The 24245-nt window shown below is 46.3% G+C and overlaps 1 protein-coding gene across 1 annotated transcript; it reads left to right on the top strand.

Annotated features, from left to right (window-relative positions):
- The first annotated feature begins 6949 nt into the window (after positions 1 to 6949).
- Positions 6950 to 10698, top strand: LOC142906435 (uncharacterized). Its single transcript, XM_076054173.1, has one exon. The coding sequence runs from the start codon at positions 6979 to 6981 to the stop codon at positions 9097 to 9099; it is 2121 nt and encodes a 706-aa protein (XP_075910288.1). The 5' UTR covers positions 6950 to 6978; the 3' UTR covers positions 9100 to 10698.
- Positions 10699 to 24245: the final 13547 nt, after the last annotated feature.

Here is a 24245-nt window from a genome sequence, read left to right as displayed (position 1 = left end):
CACTGGAACAGTATCCCGGACAGTGCCGGATTAAGCTCGTGCGGGTCCTGTAGCTTATATTATAAAGGTGCCCAGAATAAATGAAAAAAACACAATTATAAAGCACGAAGTTTTTAACTTGCATAGTAAAGTAATTGTAATTTTACTATAGTAATAGAGCAAGTACAGAATCACTGAACGGGGATTTATAGGGTGAGATCATTTAGCGCGGGGCGCTTGAAAGTGTAGGGCCCACAGCTAATGATTATTTTGTTCCGAGGATAATCCGGCACTGATCACGGATTGAGTATGAGGAGCAGTGATGAGATTTAAAGTATTTTTTAACATGTTATTAAAATGTTATGTTTAATAGAAAATATAATGTTGTTTGTCTCTTAGCTGTGATTCGTAAAAACACTGTTGTTACTCAATGGTCTTTCGGTAAAGTCACGTAGAAAAAATAAACAAAATAATAGAATACGACGTTTCGATTGCAACTCAAGCAGTCGTCATCAGGTGAAACTAAATTTGAGAGAGAGAGACCAAACACAGACAGGGAGACACAAAGATCCCCCGTATAGCCTGAACAGACTGTAGGGGCAAGTGCTGTTAGCGAGCACCTGTGAAGGCCGGAACAGTACACGAGGGGGTGGGTGGCCAGCACCACGCCCGACCGCCTTTGTCTCCCTAGTGGCGATGTTTACACACCGCACCAGGTACTCATTTGAGGCTGAGTCGACCTAGGGGAGGCCCGGGACCGGTTCAGATAATCGTCACTGGTGTTGGCCGTGAGCGGGAATCGAACCCGGGTCGCCAGGTTCATAGCGCAGCGTAGCGCTAACAGCTGCACCACCGCTCCCCACACACAGGGAGACACACAAGCAGAGAAGGACGGTGATCAACCAGGCAAAGTATTATTTGTTGTGTTGGCCGACTCAATGAGTTGCATTACATTTCTAAGTTTGCTGAGTTTGATCCTCTTTCTATCAGCTTGTACCCTCTGTAAATTTCACCCCCACTATCTCGCCCGTTACGGCAGCCCCTCCGCTCCCACTCCCCCTCGGAGTAGCCGAGGGATTAGCCGGGGTATGCTTGCTCTGCGATCTTACATTTACTTGCAAATCCCACCACAAACGTATATAGTGTAATCTTTGGTTGCAGTAGCTCTCTCGCTACATTTCTTCCTGTCTCAGCAGTCCGCCTGCTGTATTATTTCACCTGAAGACGATTGCTTGTGTTGTGACCACGTGTATACTGTTTACTACAGTACTATGGTGTTGTGACCACGTGTATACTGTTTAATATAGTACTATAGTGTTGTGACCACGTGTATACTGTTTACTATAGTACTATAGTGTTTTGACCACGTGTATACTGTTTACTATAGTACTATAGTGTTGGGACCACGTGTATACTGTTTACTACAGTACTATAGTGTTGTGACCACGTGTATACTGTTTACTATAGTACTATAGTGTTGGGACCACGTGTATACTGTTTACTACAGTACTATAGTGTTGTGACCACGTGTATACTGTTTACTATAGTACTATAGTGTTGGGACCACGTATATAATGTTTACTACAGTACTATAGTGTTGTGACCACGTGTATACTGTTTACTATAGTACTATAGTGTTGTGACCATGTGTATACTGTTTACTATAGTACTATAGTGTTGTGACCACGTCTATACTGTTTACTACAGTACTATAGTGTTGTGACCACGTGCATACTGTTTACTATAGTACTGTAGTGGTGTGACCACGTGTATACTGTATACTACAGTACTATAGTGTTGTGACCACGTGTATACTGTTTACTATAGTACTATAGTGTTGGGACCACGTGTATACTGTTTACTACAGTACTATAGTGTTGTGACCACGTGTATACTGTTTACTATAGTACTATAGTGTTGTGACCATGTGTATACTGTTTACTATAGTACTATAGTGTTGTGACCACGTCTATACTGTTTACTACAGTACTATAGTGTTGTGACCACGTGCATACTGTTTACTATAGTACTGTAGTGTTGTGACCACGTGTATACTGTATACTACAGTACTATAGTGTTGTGACCACGTGTATACTGTTTACTATAGTACTATAGTGTTGGGACCACGTGTATACTGTTTACTACAGTACTATAGTGTTGTGACCACGTGTATACTGTTTCCTATAGTACTATAGTGTTGTGACCATGTGTATACTGTTTACTATAGTACTATAGTGTTGTGACCACGTCTATACTGTTTACTACAGTACTATAGTGTTGTGACCACGTGCATACTGTTTACTATAGTACTGTAGTGTTGTGACCACGTGTATACTGTATACTACAGTACTATAGTGTTGTGACCACGTGTATACTGTTTACTATAGTACTATAGTGTTGGGACCACGTGTATACTGTTTACTACAGTACTATAGTGTTGTGACCACGTGTATACTGTTTACTATAGTACTATAGTGTTGTGACCACGTGTATACTGTTTACTATAGTACTATAGTGTTGTGACCACGTGTATACTGTTTACTATAGTACTATAGTGTTGGGACCACGTCTATACTGTTTACTACAGTACTATAGTGTTGTGACCACGTGTATACTGTTTCCTATAGTACTATAGTGTTGTGACCATGTGTATACTGTTTACTATGGTACTATAGTGTTGTGACCACGTGTATACTGTTTACTACAGTACTATAGTGTTGAGACCAAGTGTATACTGTTTACTATAGTACTGTAGAGTTGTGACCACGTGTATACTGTTTACTATAGTACTATAGTGTTGGGACCACGTGTATACTGTTTACTACAGTACTATAGTGTTGTGACCACGTGTATACTGTTTACTATAGTACTATAGTGTTGGGACCACGTGTATACTGTTTACTACAGTACTATAGTGTTGTGACCACGTGTATACTGTTTACTATAGTACTATAGTTTTGTGACCACGTCTATACTGTTTACTATAGTACTATAGTGTTGTGACCACGTGTATACTGTTTACTATAGTACTATAATGTTGTGACCACGTGTATACTGTTTACTACAGTTCTATAGTGGTGTGACCACGCGTGTACTGTTTACTATAGTACTATAGTGTTGTGACCACGTGTACACTGTTTGCTACAGTACTATAGTGTTGTGACCACGTGTGTAATTTTTACTACAGTACTATAGTGTTGTGATCACGTGTGTAATGTTTACTACAGTACTATAGTGTTGTGACCACGTGTATACTGTTTACTACAGTACTATAGTGTTGTGACCACGTGTATACTGTTTACTATAGTACTATAGTGTGACCACGTGTATACTGTTTACTACAGTACTATAGTGTTGTGACCACGTCTATACTGTTTACTATAGTACTATAGTGTTGTGACCACGTGTATACTGTTTACTATAGTACTATAATGTTGTGACCACGTGTATACTGTTTACTACAGTTCTATAGTGGTGTGACCACGTGTGTACTGTTTACTATAGTACTATAGTGTTGTGACCACGTGTACACTGTTTGCTACAGTACTATAGTGTTGTGACCACGTGTGTAATGTTTACTACAGTACTATAGTGTTGTGATCACGTGTGTAATGTTTACTACAGTACTATAGTGTTGTGACCACGTGTATACTGTTTACTACAGTACTATAGTGTTGTGACCACGTGTATACTGTTTACTATAGTACTATAGTGTGACCACGTGTATACTGTTTACTACAGTACTATAGTGTTGTGACCACGTGTATACTGTTTACTACAGTACTATAGTGTTGTGACCACGTGTATACTGTTTACTACAGTACTATAGTGTTGTGACCACGTGTATACTGTTTACTACAGTACTATAGTGTTGTGACCACGTGTATACTGTTTACTACAGTACTATAGTGTTGTGACCACGTCTATACTGTTTACTACAGTACTATAGTGTTGTGACCACGTGTATACTGTTTACTATAGTACTATAGTGTTGTGACCACGTGTATATTGTTTACTACAGTACTATAGTGTTGTGACCACGTGTATACTGTTTACTATAGTACTATAGTGTTGTGACCACGTGTTTACTGTTTACTATAGTACTATAGTGTTGTGACCACGTGTACACTGTTTACTACAGTACTATAGTGTTGTGACCACGTGTGTAATGTTTACTACATTACTATAGTGTTGGGACCACGTGTATACTGTTTACTACAGTACTATAGTGTTGTGACCACGTGTATACTGTTTCCTATAGTACTATAGTGTTGTGACCATGTGTATACTGTTTACTATAGTACTATAGTGTTGTGACCACGTGTATACTGTTTACTACAGTACTATGGTGTTGTGACCACGTGTATACTGTTTACTATAGTACTATAGTGTTGTGACCATGTGTATACTGTTTACTATAGTACTATAGTGTTGTGACCACGTCTATACTGTTTACTACAGTACTATAGTGTTGTGACCACGTGCATACTATTTACTATAGTACTGTAGTGTTGTGACCACGTGTATACTGTATACTACAGTACTATAGTGTTGTGACCACGTGTATACTGTTTACTATAGTACTATAGTGTTGGGACCACGTGTATACTGTTTACTACAGTACTATAGTGTTGTGACCACGTGTATACTGTTTGCTATAGTACTATAGTGTTGTGACCATGTGTATACTGTTTACTATAGTACTATAGTGTTGTGACCACGTCTATACTGTTTACTACAGTACTATAGTGTTGTGACCACGTGCATACTGTTTACTATAGTACTGTAGTGTTGTGACCACGTGTATACTGTATACTACAGTACTATAGTCTTGTGACCACGTGTATACTGTTTACTATAGTACTATAGTGTTGGGACCACGTGTATACTGTTTACTACAGTACTATAGTGTTGTGACCACGTGTATACTGTTTCCTATAGTACTATAGTGTTGTGACCATGTGTATACTGTTTACTATAGTACTATAGTGTTGTGACCACGTCTATACTGTTTACTACAGTACTATAGTGTTGTGACCACGTGCATACTGTTTACTATAGTACTGTAGTGTTGTGACCACGTGTATACTGTATACTACAGTACTATAGTCTTGTGACCACGTGTATACTGTTTACTATAGTACTATAGTGTTGGGACCACGTGTATACTGTTTACTACAGTACTATAGTGTTGTGACCACGTGTATACTGTTTACTATAGTACTATAGTGTTGTGACCACGTGTATACTGTTTACTATAGTACTATAGTGTTGTGACCACGTGTATACTGTTTACTATAGTACTATAGTGTTGTGACCACGTGTATACTGTTTACTACAGTACTATAGTGTTGTGACCAAGTGTATACTGTTTACTATAGTACTGTAGTGTTGTGACCACGTGTATACTGTTTACTATAGTACTATAGTGTTGGGACCACGTGTATACTGTTTACTATAGTACTATAGTGTTGGGACCACGTGTATACTGTTTACTACAGTACTATAGTGTTGTGACCACGTGTATACTGTTTACTATAGTACTATAGTATTGTGACCACATCTATACTGTTTACTATAGTACTATAGTGTTGTGACCACGTGTATACTGTTTACTATAGTACTATAATGTTGTGACCACGTGTATACTGTTTACTACAGTACTATAGTGGTGTGACCACGTGTGTACTGTTTACTATAGTACTATAGTGTTGTGTCCACGTGTACACTGTTTGCTACAGTACTATAGTGTTGTGACCACGTGTGTAATGTTTGCTACAGTACTATAGTGTTGTGATCACGTGTGTAATGTTTACTACAGTACTATAGTGTTGTGACCACGTGTATACTGTTTACTACAGTACTATAGTGTTGTGACCACGTGTGTACTGTTTACTATAGTACTATAGTGTGACCACGTGTATACTGTTTACTACAGTACTATAGTGTTGTGACCACGTGTATACTCTTTACTACAGTACTATAGTGTTGTGACCAAGTGTGTACTGTTTACTACAGTACTATAGTGTTGTGACCACGTGTATACTGTTTACTATAGTACTGTACTGTTGTGACCACGTGAATACTGTATTTGCTATAGTACTATAGTGTTGTGACCACGTGTATACTGTTTACTACAGTACTATAGTGTTGTGACCACGTGTGTACTGTTTACTACAGTACTATAGTGTTGTGACCACGTGTATACTGTTTACTATAGTACTATAGTGTTGTGACCACGTGTATACTGCGGGATTGTGGGTAATCGTCTCCCATGCTCGGTCTCAGTCGTTGTGCCTCACTCGTATAGTCAACATCCGTGCGAACCTATCTTGTTTACTATAGTACTATAGTGTTGTGACCACGTGTATACTGTTTACTACAGTACTGTAGTGTTGTGAATACGTGTGTGTGCGTAAAGCATTTTTTTATTTTGTGTCCATGTGTAGTGACTGTTCTTTAGTAACTGTACTGCAAGTGAAAGTCGTCCTACACAATAACCATCCTCTATCTCGTCTCCCTCACACCAGCCACGATTAAATGTAATTAATAAATTTGATTACTTTATATTAAATAATAAAAATATAAAAAGGTATTTTGTATTAATATTTTTTATATGAATACGGTATTTTTGGTTTGTGGAACGAATCATCTGAGTTTCCATTATTTCTTATGGGGGAAATTCGCTTTGATATACGAGTGCTTTAAATTAAGAGCACGTTTCTGGAAGGAATTATGCTCGCAATCCAAGGTTTCACTTTATTAGTTATTTTTCTATCTACGTGATTTTACCGAAAGATACCAAAGAGTATGCTGTTGTTAGTTTAAATGTTTGGTAAGTAAGACTTAGTCTGTGCTGCTCTCCAGTTGCCTGGATGAAAAGTGGCCCAAGTTTTTCCCAATCCTGGCCTCCTGGCTCAAAAACGTAAAAAACAAACTCGCAAGTCTGTCCCCAGGGTCACAACGCACTCACAGACACGGAGCAGGGAGATTCAGCTAATGACGCCGTTGATGTTTTTCGTAACTTTTGCAGAGAGCGATGAGAATGAGGATGAGGACCGGAAGGAGGAAGATTTCCCGGGCGCTGCAGAGAAAGAAAGGTGGAGGTCTCGGCCGAGCACCGAGTCCCTGGGCTCGTATGGCCGCGGCGCGGAGACGAAAGCGGCGGGCGCAGGGGAGGGGAAACAGCCCCGGCACCAAGCAGAGCTGTGCTCCTCACCTGAAGAATCCAGCTCCACTCAGGCCATCGCTCCCACTGGGGCCATCGCCTCCACCTCCACTCGGGCCATTGCCTCCATCTCTACTCAGGCCATCGCCTCCCCCACTGATATCAACTCCACCTCCAATGCTTCCATCGCCTCCACCTCCACTCGGGCCATCGCCTCCACCTCCACTCGGGCCATCGCCTCCACCTCCACTCGGGCCATCGCCTCCACCTCCACTCGGGCCATTGCCTCCATCTCTACTCGGGCCATCGCCTCCACCGCTGCCATCGCCTCCCCCGCTGCCATCGCCTCCACCTCCACTCAGGCCATCGCCTCCATCTCTACTCAGGCCATCGCCTCCCCCACTGATATCAACTCCACCTCCAATGCTTCCATCGCCTCCACCTCCACTCGGGCCATCGCCTCCACCTCCACTCGGGCCATCGCCTCCACCTCCACTCGGGCCATCGCCTCCACCTCTACTCAGGCCATCGCCTCCACCTCTACTCAGGCCATCGCCTCCACCTCCACTCAGGCCATCGTCTCCATCTCTACTCAGGCCATCGCCTCCCCCACTGATATCAACTCCACCTCCACTGCTTCCATCGCCTCCACCTCCACTCAGGCCATCGCCTCCACCTCCACTCGGGCCATCTTCTCCACCTCCACTCGGGCCATCGCCTCCACCTCTACTCAGGCCATCGCCTCCACCTCCACTCAGGCCATCGCCTCCACCTCTACTCAGGCCATCGCCTCCACCTCCACTCAGGCAATCGCCTCTACCTCCACTCGGGCCATCGCCTCCACCTCTACTCAGGCCATCGCCTCCACCTCTACTCAGGCCATCGCCTCCATCTCTACTCAGGCCATCGCCTCCACCTCTACTCATGCCATCGTCTCCACCTCAACTCAGGCCATCGCCTCCACCTCTACTCAGGCCATCGCCTCCACCTCCACTCAGGACATCGTCTCCATCTCTACTCAGGCCATCGCCTCCCCCACTGATATCAACTCCACCTCCACTGCTTCCATCGCCTCCACCTCCACTCAGGCCATCGCCTCCACCTCCACTCGGGCCATCTTCTCCACCTCCACTCGGGCCATCGCCTCCACCTCTACTCAGGCCATCGCCTCCACCTCCACTCAGGCCATCGCCTCCACCTCTACTCAGGCCATCGCCTCCACCTCCACTCAGGCAATCGCCTCTACCTCCACTCATGCCATCGTCTCAACCTCAACTCAGGCCATCGCCTCCACCTCCACTCAGGCCATCGCCTCCACCTCTACTCAGGCCATCGCCTCCATCTCTACTCAGGCCATCGCTACCACCTCTACTCATGCCATCGTCTCCACCTCAACTCAGGCCATCGCCTCTACCTCTACTCAGGCCATCGCCTCCACCTCTACTCAGGCCATCGTCTCCACCTCTACTCAGGCAATCGCCTCCACCTCCACTCGGGCCATCGCCTCCACCTCTACTCAGGCCATCGCCTCCATCTCCACTCAGGCAATCGCCTCCACCTCCACTCGGGCCATCGCCTCCACCTCTACTCGGGCCATCGCCTCCACCTCTACTCAGGCCATCGTCTCCACCTCAACTCAGGCCATCGCCTCCACCTCTACTCAGGCCATCGCCTCTACCTCTACTCAGGCCATCGCCTCCATCTCTACTCAGGACATCGCCCCCACTGCTGCCATCGCCTACACCTCCAATCGGGCCATCGGCTCCACTGCTGCCATCGCCTCCATCTCTACTCAGGCCATTGCCTCCACCACTGATATCAACTCTACCCCCACTGCTGACATCGACTCCACCTTCACTCCTGCCATTGCCTCAACCTTCACTTCTGCCATCGCCTCCACTGCCACTATCGCCACCACCGCCACTCGTACCATCACCTCCACCCATGAGTAATCAAGCTAACCCCCAGGATTGGGAGCTCCCTGCTTTCCACCTGCCTCCACCTCCACCAGAGCCCTGGGCTCCTCCACCCCACCGTGATACCAGACCGGGCCCGGCACACGAGTCTTTTGCTCCCTGTTCTTCACGGCAGCGTTACCGCAAGTCCCGCAACAGCCGCCTTCCTCCCCGCCTCCGCAAACCTCCTCTCGAATCCTCAACTCCACTGCTGCCATCGCCTCCATCTCTACTCAGGCCATTGCCTCCACCACTGATATCAACTCTACCCCCACTGCTGACATCGACTCCACCTTCACTCCTGCCATTGCCTCAACCTCCACTTCTGCCATCGCTTCCACTGCCACTATCGCCACCACCGCCACTCGCACCATCACCTCCACCCATGAGTAATCAAGCTAAACCCCAGGATTGGGAGCTCCCTGCTTTCCACCTGCCTCCACCTCCACCAGAGCCCTGGGTTCTTCCACGCCACCGTGATACCAGACCGGGCCCGGCACACGAGTCTTTTGCTCCCTATTCTTCACGGCAGCGTTACCGCAAGTCCCGCAACAGCCGCCTTCCTCCCCGCCTCCGCAAACCTCCTCTCGAATCCTCAACTCCATCCGCATTGATTCGTCCCATCCACCCGGACCGAGAGCACCTTCCCCCCGGCCTCGCTCCACCTGCAGGGCAGCGGATCCCCCCCCAGCCCAGGTGCAACGGCCGGGGTCCCGCGTACGGAGTCCCAGGTGCCCCTTCTGCCTGGCACCACTCCCACGAGTCGCGCTTCACGCGGCGTCCCGCCCTCCTCCCCACGCCTCCACCGGATCAGTGGATTCCTCCCCACCTTCGTCCCAGCCGAGCGGCTCCTGCTCCACACTGGGCCACCCGTCCCACTTTTGTTCCGTGCCGCTCCACAGATTTCCATGACAGACATCATCATCCGCCCCTTGTCCAACCCACACCACTGCATCACCATAGCCCGGCGACATTCACGGACTGCTCACACACGTGACTCCTGCTGGTCGGGTGACCGTGATGAACTATATGTGTCGCGTTGATGGCCATGTGATGGACATTGCTTTGAGTGGCAGAGCAGGTGGTTGTCATGATTAATACATTTGTGTTGTTATTGGACACTGCAGTGTGCGTGTGAGTTGCTGTGCGGTGCAACAGAGCACGTATTTGGTGTCGATCTTCGCGTGTGTGTGATTGTGTGGAGCGGTAGTGTCATGGTTAACGCTACACCGCGCTTCGAAACCCAGGTTTGACCCGAGTTAGCTTTCCGCACACGGCCACAGCCGGTGCAAGCAGTTGCGCAACTCGGTTGCACACAACTGAAGTCACTCTACACGTGGAAGTCCCTGCAACCAATTTGCTTGGCGATTGGTGGCCAGAACCACGAGCGATCCACACAGCACAGGGTGCTGGTCAGTCTGACCAACCACCCATTTCACCTGACTTTCCACAAAATCACCATTAATGTTCCTTTCCCAGGCAGTGACACCAACTCTGCCAAAGTGTGTTAGGAACTAATGCTGTGTATGTTCGGCAGAAACTCTGCACGATTCTGCTGATAAGACACTTAATTTCGAAACCATTTGAGAATGTCGTATTTATAATAAACGTGCACCATTTTTTAGCTGCTTGCCGCCCCTGTACATAGTACCTCTGTATTGATTACAAGTCCTGTGTGCTCACCATTATACCATGGCATGTGCCTAGGTGGCACTACCGGATGGCTCCCATCCATAGCTGCCAGGCCATCGGCCAGCGCGATAAATATTCGACGCCAACCAACAAATATTTATTCCCACGAGGGGTGACGGGAACCGAACCAGGGATGTCCAGAGCAATCAACTCGTTAATGCGGGAGACTTGAATAGTTCCCGGCGCGTGACACAGTAACGCTGTTCGGCTGGCGACAGCACTCTGCTGCCGTATGCAACAACACACTCCACCCCGTTGACAACCTGGGACAGAACCGCGCCAATGCTGGTGTTGGTTGCGTCAGTATCAAGGACGCACGGCATGGCAAAGTCAGAGTAGCGGAGGGGAATTGCGAAGCGCAACAAATGCGGCTTCCTCCTCCCCCCAATGAAACCTCTGACCCATAACCGTCAAGGCGTGGAGAGGTTTTGCGAAGGTAGCGAACCCAGTGACAAACCGGCGATAATAAGACGCAAAACCAATAAAACTCTGCACCTGCATCATCAACGTGGGGGTCGGCCACGTCCGAACACACGTGGTTTTGTCGGGATCTATCGCAATGCCCGATTTACTGACAATATGACCGAGATACCGCACGGATTTCTGAAGGGGGTAACACTTCTGCGGCTTGAATTTGAGATGGGCCGCTCGCATTTTAAGAAAGACAGCGCGTAACCAATCAAGATGTTCTTTGAACGTACGGCTGAAGACGATGACATCGTCGAGGTATTGTAAGCATGAGTCCCATTGAAGTCCAGCCAGCACCAGCTCCATCAGTCATTGGAACGTAGCCGGTGCTGCGTGGAGTCCCATGGGAAGCTGATTTAATTCAAACAGGCCTTGAGGTGTTCGAAAAGCCGTTTGGGTTTAGAGGCCTCATTTAGTGGCAAATGCCAAAATCCGGACAGGAGATCAAGGGTGGAGAAGTTCTGTGCTCCCGCCAGAGCGTCCAGGGAATCGTCCATCCGAGGGAGAGGATACGCGTCAGCCACCGATATCTTATGAAGCTTCCTAAAGTCGACACACAACTGCAAGCTACCATCGTGCTTCTTAATGTGGTGGGTAATTGTCAGGCGTAATACGCCGCCACCACTACTGGAAAATATGTAGCTGCAGTCAGGGCCCAACAGGCGGCAATAGCGGGTCCGGCCTGTACCAAGTAGGACTCGTAGGTAAGGCAATTTGGAGGGCGGTTTGGAACCGGAGGTGGACACCCCAGGCCCCCAGTGGGGGCTGGGGGATTGCGCCGACATCCCCGGGGCCAGTGGGTCGTCGTCCTCTTCATCTGGAGACCTGGTACGTATTGTTCGCCTAGTCTCCATAATCTATAGTTAATTAACTAACGTTTGGCCACTTCCAACACCAGTTGTAGTGGGCTCAAATGGAGACTCAGGCTTCTATAGGAGACAACACGTTTATTTAACATTAACACGCTAAAACTAGATTCAAAGTTTTCGTGACTGCAGGAATTACTCTTTGGTTTTTTCGGTTAAGTCACGTTGACAGAAAAAAAAAAAATAATAGAATACGCCGTTTTTCTAGTGTCGCTCCTATAATTTTGTTGACGGACAAATGGGCACAATAGCTTAGTGTTTGTGTATGTATATGTTATGTTTTTAAGAGAAGACAAGTTTGTAAATATATTTTTGCCCCGGGAAATGCTGGGTACTTCCCGCTGGTACTGATATTAAAATATATATTTTAAACTGTGCCAAAATCAATCAAAACGAACAACAGTAGATCAGAATTAAATCTACAATGCTTGATATTTTATCATCCGCATAGGCGAGTGATGGTCAGGATGTTGTGTATGTGTAGTCACATAGAATTGGTCACTACGTAGCATAGCGCTGGCTGCTGGCAGGGAAGGGGATCTGCAGAGTGAAGCAGCCCTGATTGACAGCAGACCACGTGATAGACCTGAGAAGGATCTCGGGTAGGACACGTCGAGATCCTGCTAGTAGATTCTAGAAGGGGAGCGTGGCCGGAGGGGAGCGAGGCCGCGCTAAGAGGATTAAAGGGGACCCCGAGCAGGGGATGAGGGCCATCGTTTGGAGTGGGATCGCCGTCGTCGTCGTCGTCGTTGCTGTTGAAGATCGTCGCCTTCGCCGCTGTCGTCATCCACTTGATAATTGTGCTGCTAGCAGTAGTTGCCTGTCTTAGTTCAGCGCCGTCAGTGTCAGATGGCGAGCGTTGTGTTGTAGGCTAGCCACGAGTGAGAGTTGCGTTTAAGCGAGGGACAGAGCGTTGTATTACAGCAGAGAGTGTGTAACAGTATGCTCGGTGTGTAATTAAAGAATTGCCTCGAAGAAGTTACGTCTCCAAGTTAGTCACTATATATTTTTTCATGGGCATGGCTAGAGTTGTCACCTGTCCAGGAATTACCATTTGTGTTTAGGTGGTGGGTATTCATTCTTACGAGATATAGCACCCGCATTGTGTCGTTTACTGTGTAGTTCTGATAATTCTAGACTGAGTGCTGACTGAGAAATCTGTCCAGGCTTGGTCTACAGTCAAAAATGTGGCAATCTCATAGCAGCACCCTCCTGCGTCTCCAGTGTGAATATGCTGTAGAGTAAGTTTTCAACGCAGCGTATGTTTGCATGCTGAACTTCTTTCGCACCGTACGCGGGCAACCATGCTTATTGGCGGTGCGGGGGAATAACAAATTGAACAAAAAGAACAGGGACACAACTTGAAAACATAGAAGTGCATTTATACGTGGGGCGGTTGTTGAAGGGGGAGAGGGATGAAAATTATTAAGAGAGGCGTATCAGGGCAGAGCACAGTGCTGATTGGAATCTGAACTTAAATCATGAAACGTAACAAAGCCATTTTCCTAAAGCAGAACGTTTTTTAATCAGTGGATATGACCTGCAACAACAGATGCATCACAAACATGGCCATTGACGAAGACAATGGAACCAATGTTGAGAAGTGCACAAGGAAGCATAGAGATGCACATGCTAGGAATTAAACTGAGAATGGAAGACGGACACGTCAATTGGACATCATATGCAAATTAAAGGCATAATTTTAGTTTAGAAAGGTGGGGTGAGGCAGGACACACAACTTGAAGAGATGACGGCCAGTGGTCGTGACTAACGTGGGAATGGGAGCTAAAGGAGGGAACACAACCAATAGAGCGTCCACTGCGAAGATGGATCGAATAAATCAACCGGTGGGCAGTAGCCAGACAGATTTTTGCATTGCAAATCCGCAAGAGATGGTGATGGCTTCGGACAGAAGTGGAGAAATCACGGCTGGAGATGGTGACGGCTGCATAAGCAGCTTTGGAAAACATTTACACGATATCACCTTCAAAAACAACCATTCACTAAAACACATTTTCATTAAATGTGTATTCAGAAAGATAAACTAAAACAGTACAGGAATTATATCGTCTTTATTTTGCAAATTTTACAATAAAGGGTATTTTTTTCATTGCACTAGTTTAAGATAAAAACATTTTTTGCCGAAATAATGACATTAATAGGCACATTAATTGAAAGTGCAATTTTAAATAAACCGTGTAATTATTCGATAGTTTTGGTTAGAGTCTGTGCCTGTGTTAGAGTGCCAGAAAAAGTCCTGGCAAGGATTATTCAACATCACCTTGCCAGGCATGCTGAGAAGAGGATTGGGGAGCCCCATTGTGGTTTCAGGCCAGGGCAGCCACAGATGCCACATCTTCCTTCCGTTTGCTACAGCAGAGGAGTGTTGAATTCCGACAGGACTTACAGCTCTGCTTTATTGACCTGGTCAATGCCTATGATACCATCAATAGGTCTGGACTCTGGGTTGTTCTTCATGCTTTCGGAGTCTCTGACTCTCTGCTCACAATAATTAAGGACTTCCATGATATTGAGCAGGGCCGAGTAAAGCTACTTGGCCGGAAGACAAAGCTATTCCCCGTTAACCTTGGGATTCGACAGTAATGTCCTCCGGCTCCGTACACTGTTTAAAATATTTTTGGTCCACGTCGTTCGAGAAACCTTCCATGTCCGTACCGGAGCAATCTATATCTGATATAGATACAATGGGAGGCGGATTGATGCCCGGGTGCGCTTGAGAGCTTGCTCCCGATTTGTCATCCATGTTACGTATGCGAATGATCTAGACCTGGAGCGTGCCACTAGACAGGGGTGGGGAACGTCCGGCCGGCCGGCCATGAGGCCTGCGAAATCATTTGGTCTGGCCCTGCCAAGGCAACCGCAGGCGGGACTCGAAATTCAATCAATCTTGGAGCAAACCTGGAAAAGCAGTTGCGAGTAGCAACATCATCAATACCAGCTAACATCATCAATGCCAGCTAATATCTCCACACGCCTCACCAAAGAGAAGCAGTTCCAGCCATCGCATTAGGGGTGAGTTAACTAAATGTTTGACCAAATATAATAGGCTCATTTTTAAGTTGATGATTTTGTATGGCCCGCGAATGATGTTATAAATATCCAAATGGCCCTTGGCACAAAAAAGGTTCCCCACCCCTGCACTAAGAGGTGGGGTCTTAACCATCAGCCCCACCAAAACTAAGCACCTGCCTCGCTATGTTGTGCCATTAAACAAGGGGTGGGCAATTTTTTTTACTCGCGGGCCACAATGGGTTCTAAAATTTGACAGAGGGGCCGGGCAAGGAACAGATGGATGGAGTGTTTGTGTGAACTAATATAAATGACATGTAAAAATCATTACATGAAAGGATTTGGCCTTTAACAGGTAGCAAAGCATTTATTTGCAAGGCAATTTAACAAATTGCACGAACATGAACAATACAAAAACATGTCGTAACGTGACTGATCAAACATCATGAAAACATCTGAGGCCTGCGCCCAAACCAATTACCACATTCCCGGTCAAAGTGCTCCATCTAATGGGGAAATGAGGGCATTACAGGTGAAAGGTAAAATTTAATTTAATAATATTTGGACAAGTTCGGGGGGCCGGATTAAAAAGCCCAGCCCATGTCTGCATTAAACCCTCCACCCCTTAACTCCCCATTGGTAATGGGGCAGTTGTAAATTGGATGGTTTTCCACATCTGGATAGTGTGCTTATGACCAACTCCGGTTTGACAGAAGAGGTCTCACTCCGAATCAGTCGAGCGGCATTATCTTTTCATCGGTTGCATGACGCTGTGTGGAAGCTACCTGATATCTGTCGCTCCACAGCAGTCTTCGGATCTTCTCGGCCACGGTCATGCCCTTCCTTCTCGATGCTTGCCAAACGTGGACCCCCCTAATGGAACATCTTCGCCGGTAATAAACATTCAGGATGGCCTTCCTACGATCCATCCTGTGTTTAACCAGGCTGGATTGTGTGAGCTCACAATCCTTTACAGATCTGGACAAAGTCCCATCGGTAAGCGCCTCCAGCAGGTAATGCTACATTGGCTGGGTCATGTACCACGCCTCCCTAACCACTACATTAAAGGGGTCTAAACAGGCGCGGCACGGGCTAGAGAAGAGATTAAATGATGTGGTACAAGAGGATGTGGAACTGAATTGACTTGCGAATGACTGGTACCAGCAGTGTAAAGAGCGGCCTATGTGGAGGAGACTCATGATGGACGATACTGGGCAGTTGGAGGTAGTCGCCCTCCAGCAACAACAGAGGGCAGCAGAGAGACGCTCACAACAACGAGCAGAGCCTCAGGCGGGTAAAACACATCAAGTTGGCACAGTAGGGGAGGCACAGCTTACACATCTGCCACTCATCTCAGTCAAACCATGGCAGCTGGATCTGACCCGTGATCACGTGGCCATAAAGTGCACTTAGCCTGGCACAAGTGCCGTGGCAACGTCACCGCCACTTAGTGGCGTTTGTTGTCCGTGTGTGTGTGTGCAATTGTGGTGACTCATTTCGCCCCTTAAGACAAGCCAGCATCAGGATGCAAGGTATTTGAACATAAAATGTTTTTATAAATTTGTATGTATTTTATGTTTCACACAACGATCCCGACAGTCCTCGACTTATGAACTCAATTAGTTCCTGGGACCCGTTCGTGAGTCAAACGGTTTGTAAGTGGGAACACAATAATGTACACACGTGCGCGCACGCACACACGAGCACAAACACTGGAAGCGCGAGGATGACACAACTCGTGGAGGATCGCTCCGCTGAAAAAAGAATAGATCCTCGGTTCAGTTTGCAAGTGCGAGTTCGCGTTGTAATTCTCAATGTTAAAACATGTTTCATGGTAGCTGGTTCCTAAGTGCGGAAATTCGTAAGTCGAGTGTTCGTAAGTCGATGCCTGCATGTATGTGTAATGTTTATTTGTTACTGTAAACGGAAAAATCCGTGTAGCCAGTAACCCAGCTAGTTTCGGTGGAAACAGCTGGAACCCACTAACAGAGTTAATGTTGTGGTGGAGAGAAACCCAGCCAGTAAGGAAACTCGAGGCATAGATTATTGTAATAGTAGTATGACTTACATTGCTATAGCAGCGTTGATGAAAAATACTTGAATAACACATTTAGCATTATCTTATTGCAATATATTAAAGTGTAATGGCAAATTAAAACGACGCGAAACAATTTAGCAATCCTGTACAGCGATACACGTAATCAAATTAAGTTAATTGCAAACGCTGAAACACGTACATATTAGTGAACATATCGTGGATAGAAGAAACTGATTAAACAAAATATCCATACAATTAAAACATCAATGAAGCAGGTTGCTGGAATGGATGCTCCAGGCGCCACTCTACGCGTGAGTGGTGCCAGTGGACTGAGAGGCCGTGCCAGGAGTCGCTGTCGCTGGCTGCTCAATGACCACCACCCTCTCGGCCGCTGCAGGGAGGGCGCGGCGCTGAGCCTTGAACTTCAGCTTCCCGTCTTCAGTCAAGCAGCAGCTCACGCTCTGCGGGTCCACGTCCCTGGGCAGCTGCGTCTCCCTGTGGAACTCCTGGCAGCTGTGGCTGTAGCTGCCGCTGCTGACTTCTCCGCTCTTCACCTCGCGCCGTCCGGCCACCACCAGCTTGTCTCCAGACACCTTCACGGCCAGGTCCTGTGGGGAGAAGTCCTGCACGTCCAGGGACGCGACAAACCCGCCTCCCTGCTCCTGTGGATCTTCAATCTGGAACCCACTGCTCACGGCCGGCTGCTGCAGCAGTGCGTCTCCGAGGCTGCCCGGAGCCCGCGTGTGGCTGCTGAGCTGATCGACTCCACGGAAGATTCTCTCCATCCTCTCAATCTCGCTCCTCATGTCTCGCTGCAGCTGCTGGAAGAGACTTTCACCGCGGGGGTTCCAGACCGGCCAGCCTGGCCAGACGTTCCTCTCCTTCACGTGCATCGCAGGAAAGTAAACACTCAGGGCCATGCTTGTTGATGTGCTAGTTTAGAGAAGACGTCACACAGCTGAACCCCAGGTTTGAGTCACTGCTATTTGCTGTGGATGAGGGAAGCCCTGGGAGCAGCTGCGTCATTCTGGACGCTTCTGGCTCCCCTGGAATCTGCTCGTAGCTACTGCCAGGGCGATAAAAGCAGCTCCTGTAGCTGCACTGGCAGAACATCGGCAGAGGAAGGAGCAGCGCTCACAGCGCTAACAGGTGAAGCGAGCGTCACTGTGAAGCACATCAACAAGCAAGCATAAGATGTCCTTAATTAACGCTAAGACACATATTAATCAAAAACGCTAAGACACCTATTAGCAACATCAGTAAGGATGAGCGTTTTTTGCTTTCTCAATTAAAAAAGAGAGAGGACATCGTCATCATCTCAGCCGACAAGGGCAATTTCACTGTCCTCATGGAAAAAAAAAACACATACAATAACAAAATTCAGGACCTACTGAATGATGGTAGATTTACCAAAATCAATAGAGATCCCACCAACCGCCTTGTTACAAAAACCAACAATATCATCACTGATTCAACATCTTTAATCGAACCAACCAAGCGGCTTTCCTTAAAACCCTCTGCTGCTAGACCACCCAGACTTTATGGCTTACCAAAAATCATAAAGAAGATACACCCCTTCATCCTATCGTCTTCATTATTGACTCACTCACCTACAAACGGGCCCCATTTCTGTCTCAGACCTTACAACCATTCACTGGTAAGACCACCTCAGCTGTACTTAAATCAGCTCACTTGGTATCGTTAATTAATGACATCTCACTATTTCCAGGTGATTTGCTTGTCAGTTTCGATCTAGTATCGTTGTTTACTAAAGTTCCTGTGCCTTACACCATTGCAATCATTGACGATTTGGTCCAACAAGGATTGAATGCTGATGTACCAGCCCTGGTTGGACACTGCCTCACCAACACTTACTTCACCTCGAATGGAACACTATACAAAGAAGTTGAAGCTACCCCAATGGGTTCGCCCTTATCTCCAGTTGAAGCCAATTTTTAATGGAAACATATTTTGAGACAGATGCCATCCAGGCATCCACCCTACGTCCTTGTCTAAGAGGTACATAGATGACACGTTCCTCATCTGGCCACATGGCCTACCAGCTTTGGGCCAATTCTTCAACCACATCAATTCCATACACCCAGCGATCAAATTCACCATGGAGGTGGAAAAGGATGGCAAATTACCATTCTTGGATGTTTTCATCGTACAGAGACCAGATGGCTCAATGGGACAATCTGTCTACAGGAAAGCCACCCATACGAATGCCTAATAAAACCTGACTCCCACCACCATCCATCCCAGAAGAATTCTCTCATCAAAACTCTACACCATAGAGCTCGATGTATTTCCGACCATCACCACCTAGCCAGTGAACTGGAACACGTACACCAAGCCCTCAAAATGAATGGATATTCAGAATACACAATCCGAAAAGCTATCACCCCAACTGTTGGGAAAGAACCATCTCAGGAACCAATCAAAACCATCACCTTGCCATATATAGCAGGGGTCACCAAAAATATTTCTAAACTCATGAGGAAACACAAGATCCAGGTTCGATTCAACACAGTACATACAATTTGTGATCTGATCCCATCTGTGAAGGATGTGATCCCTGACATGCAATACCCCGGCGTCTAAAAACTAAGCTGTGTCTGCGGCAGTAGTTACATTGGGGAAATTAAGTGACATGTTTCGGACTATGTTCGTGAACATAAGCCAGATCTGAAACACGGTAGGACCAATACCTCAGCCGTGGCTGATCATTGTTTTAATGCTGTGGGCATACACGAAATTGATTTTTCCAAGACGAAGGTACTCTGCAAACCCACTGCCTATCAGCAAAGATTCGTTCATGAAGCAATGCAGATGTGTAAACACAGACACAATTTCAACCGAGAAGATGGGTACAAACTGAGCAATCATTGGAAGGACATTGTTAACCAGTTTAAGTCATAACGGGCCATTATGTTCCCAGCCTACCACCTTCCAATATTAGTTGTTTTTTTCGGCTCTCTGAGTTTTTTACATTAACAGATGTCATTTCTCACTAACACAGCTACCTCGTGTGCCATCCTCGAGGCTGCTGCTTCAGGATCTCCCATTAACATACTAATCTCTCACATTAACATAGCCACCTTGGCGCACTCGCCGTGAAGGAGTCTCGGCGATCTTGCATTGACATGCTAATTTCTGCCTGGCAGCCCTGTGATTGGTGGAAAGCCCACCACCACCGCGGTCGCTACCCACCACTTGCAATGGCATTGGCTGCTGACATTTGGGCTATGCCCTTTTCAAAGCTTTATAAGCAGTTGTCTTTAGCAGCTAACCCCACTTTTCCTGATGACGACCGCTCATGTTGCGATTGAAACGTCGTGAAATTTTTATTATTTTTTTGGTTATTTTTTCTCTCTACGTGACTTTACCGAAAGACCCAAACAATATGAATTCCTGCAGACATGAACGCTTTAAGTCAAGGTTGATTAAATGGCAAGTATTGGAGATTTAATTCTGATACAATTATGTTCGTTTTTATTGATTTTGGTGCAGTTTATAATAATTATTTTTATATCAGTATTTACGTAACTACACTCATTTCCATTCGGCTGTACTCAGCTCACCATTCCTTTGAACTAATAAAAAACTTCTGCTTAACAATTATTAAACATCCTCAGTTGTGTGTCATTAGGTTCAGTATACAAACTGGACTAACAACATTTGGTTTTATGCAACAAAAACTTTATTTCAAAATGTATTTTTAAAAAAGTGTACTGACGAAAGCAACAAATTTGACGTTCTAAATTATATTGTACGTGTACTGCATACAATGTTAACAGTAAGAGCTCAAAGCAGGAACGTACATGTTCACCAAATAACTATATTCGTGTGTAAACAATAAATTGCTTACAATATTGTACTTAATGTTGCCCGGTGAAATGAAACATTCTAAATCTAATGAGTCGCATTGTAAATAACATCCTACAGGCTGTTAATATTACTGTTTAGATACGACACATTACATGTCTTTAACATTCTCATGAAGACAAATTACAAAATGCATGACATTGTATCACACTGAATTCCAGCACGAATACTGTTAAATAGTTAGACTACTGGAATGGATGCTCCAGGCACCACTCTACGCGTGAGTGGTGCCAGTGGACTGAGAGGCCGTGCCAGGAGTCGCTGTTGCTGGCTGCTCAATGACCACCACCCTCTCGGCCGCTGCAGGGAGGGCGCGGCGCTGAGCCTTGAACTTCAGCTTCCCGTCTTCAGTCAAGCAGCAGCTCACGCTCTGCGGGTCCACGTCCCTGAGCAGCTGCGTCTCCCTGTGGAACTCTTGGCAGCTGTGGCTGTAGCTGCCGCTGCTGACTTCTCCGCTCTTCACCTCGCGCCGTCCGGCCACCACCAGCTTGTCTCCAGACACCTTCACGGCCAGGTCCTGTGGGGAGAAGTCCTGCACGTCCAGGCTGGCCGGTCTGGAACCCCCGCGGTGAAAGTCTCTTCCAGCAGCTGCAGCGAGACATGAGGAGCGAGATCGAGAGGATGGAGAGAATCTTCCGTGGAGTCGATCAGCTCAGCAGCCACACGCGGGCCCCGGGCAGCCACGGAGACGCACTGCTGCAGCAGCCGGCCGTGAGCAGTGGGTTCCAGATTGAAGATCCACAGGAGCAGGGAGGCGGGTTTGTCGCGTCCCTGGACGTGCAGGACTTCTCCCCACAGGACCTGGCCGTGAAGGTGTCTGGAGACAAGCTGGTGGTGGCCAGACGGCGCGAGGTGAAGAGCGGAGAAGTCAGCAGCGGCAGCTACAGCCACAGCTGCCAGGAGTTCCACAGGGAGACGCAGCTGCCCAGGGACGTGGACCCGCAGAGCGTGAGCTGCTGCTTGACTGAAGACGGGAAGCTGAAGTTCAAGGCTCAGCGCCGCGCCCTCCCTGCAGCGGCCGAGAGGGTGGTGGTCATTGAGCAGCCAGCGACAGCGACTCCTGGCACGGCCTCTCAGTCCACTGGCACCACTCACGCGTAGAGTGGTGCCTGGAGCATCCATTCCAGTAGTCTAACTATTTAACAGTATTCGTGCTGGAATTCAGTGTGATACAATGTCATGCATTTTGTAATTTGTCTTCATGAGAATGTTAAAGACATGTAATGTGTCGTATCTAAACAGTAATATTAACAGCCTGTAGGATGTTATTTACAATGCGACTCATTAGATTTAGAATGTTTCATTTCACCGGGCAACATTAAGTACAATATTGTAAGCAATTTATTGTTTACACACGAATATAGTTATCTGGTGTACATGTACGTTCCTGCTTTGAGCTCTTACTGTTAACATTGTATGCAGTACACGTACAATATAATTTAGAACGTTTAATTTGTTGCTTTCGTCAGTACACTTTTTAAAAAATACATTTTGAAATAAAGTTTTTGTTGCATAAAACCAAATGTTGTTAGTCCAGTTTGTATACTGAACCTAATGACACACAACTGAGGATGTTTAATAATTGTTAAGCAGAAGTTTTTTATTAGTTCAAAGGAATGGTGAGCTGAGTACAGCCGAATGTAAACGAGTGTAGTTACGTAAATACTGATATAAAAATAATTATTTGAAACTGCGCCAAAATCAATAAAAACTAACATAATTGTATCAGAATTAAATCTCCAATACTTGACATTTAATCAACCTTGATTCAAAGCTTTCATGACTGCAGGAATTCATATTGTTTGGGTCTTTAGGTAAAGTCACGTAGAGAGAAAAAATAAGAAAACATAATAAAAATATCACGACGTTTCAATCGCAACACGAGCGGTCGTCATCAGGAAAAGTGGGGTTAGCTGCTAAAAACAACTGCTTATAAAGGTATAAAGGTTTGAAAAGGGCGTGGCCCAAATGTCAGCAGCCAATGCCAATGCAAGTGGTGGGTAGCGACCGCGGCGGTGGTGGGCTTTCCACCAATCACAGGGCTGCCAGGCAGAAATTAGCATGTCAATGCAAGATCGCCGAGACTCCTTCACGGCGAGTGCGCCAAGGTGGCTATGTTAATGTGAGAGATTAGCATGTTAATGGGAGATCCTGAAGCAGCAGCCTCGAGGATGGCACACGAGGTAGCTGTGTTAGTGAGAAATGACATCTGTTAATGTAAAAAATCAGAGAGCCGAAAAAAACAACTAATATCAGAAGGTGGTAGGCTGGGAACATCATGGCCCGTCATGACTTAAACTGGTTAATAACGTCCTTCCAATGATTGCTCAGTTTGTACCAAAGTCGGTTGAAATTGTGTCTGTGTTAACCCATCTGGAAGGCTTCATTAACGAATCTTTGCTGATAAGCAGTGGGTTTGCAGAGTAACTTCGTCTTGGAAAAATCAATTTCGTGTATGCCCACAGCATTAAAACAATGATCAGCCATGGCTGAGGTATTGGTCCTACCGTGTTTCAGATCTGCCTTATGTTCACGAACACGGTCCGAGACATGTCACTTAGTTTCCCCAATGTAACTACTGCCGCAGACGCAGCTTAGTTTTTAGACGTCGGGGTATTGCATGTCAGGGATCACATCCTTCACAGATGGGATCAGATCACAAATGTTATGTACTGTGTTGAATCGAACCTGGATCTTGTGTTTGCTCATGATTTTGGAAATATTTTTGGTGACCCCTGCTATGTATGGCAAGGTGATGGTTTTGATTGGGTCCTCAGATGGTTCCTTCCCAATGGTTGGGATGATAGCTTTTCGGATTGTGTAGTCTAAATATCCATTCATCTTGAGGCCTTGGTGTACGTGTTCCAGTTCACTGGCTAGGCGGTGATGGTCGGAAATACATCGAGCTCTATGGTGTAGAGTTATGATGAGAGAATTCTTCTGGGATGGATGGTGGTGGGAGTCAGGTTTTGTTAGGCATTCATATGGGTGGCTTTCCTGTAGACAGAGTGTACCATTGAGCCATCTGGTCTCTGTACGATTAAAACATCCAAGAATGTTAATTTGCCATCCTTTTCCATCTCCATCGTGTATCTGATCGCTGGGTGTATGGAATTGATGTGGTTGAAAAATTGGCCCAGATCTGGTAGGCCATGTGGCCA

Source organism: Petromyzon marinus, chromosome 64 (genome assembly GCF_048934315.1).
Source record: "Petromyzon marinus isolate PM22_M1 ecotype Great Lakes invasive population chromosome 64, UKy_Petmar_22M1.pri1.0, whole genome shotgun sequence".
Taxonomy (NCBI): domain Eukaryota; kingdom Metazoa; phylum Chordata; class Hyperoartia; order Petromyzontiformes; family Petromyzontidae; genus Petromyzon; species Petromyzon marinus.
This window is presented reverse-complemented; position numbering and strand designations above follow the sequence as displayed.

Excerpts from the sequence above, each read along its gene's own strand:
- LOC142906435 (XM_076054173.1), top strand. The coding sequence starts at position 6,979 with ATGACGCCGTTGATGTTTTTCGTAACTTTTGCAGAGAGCGATGAGAAT.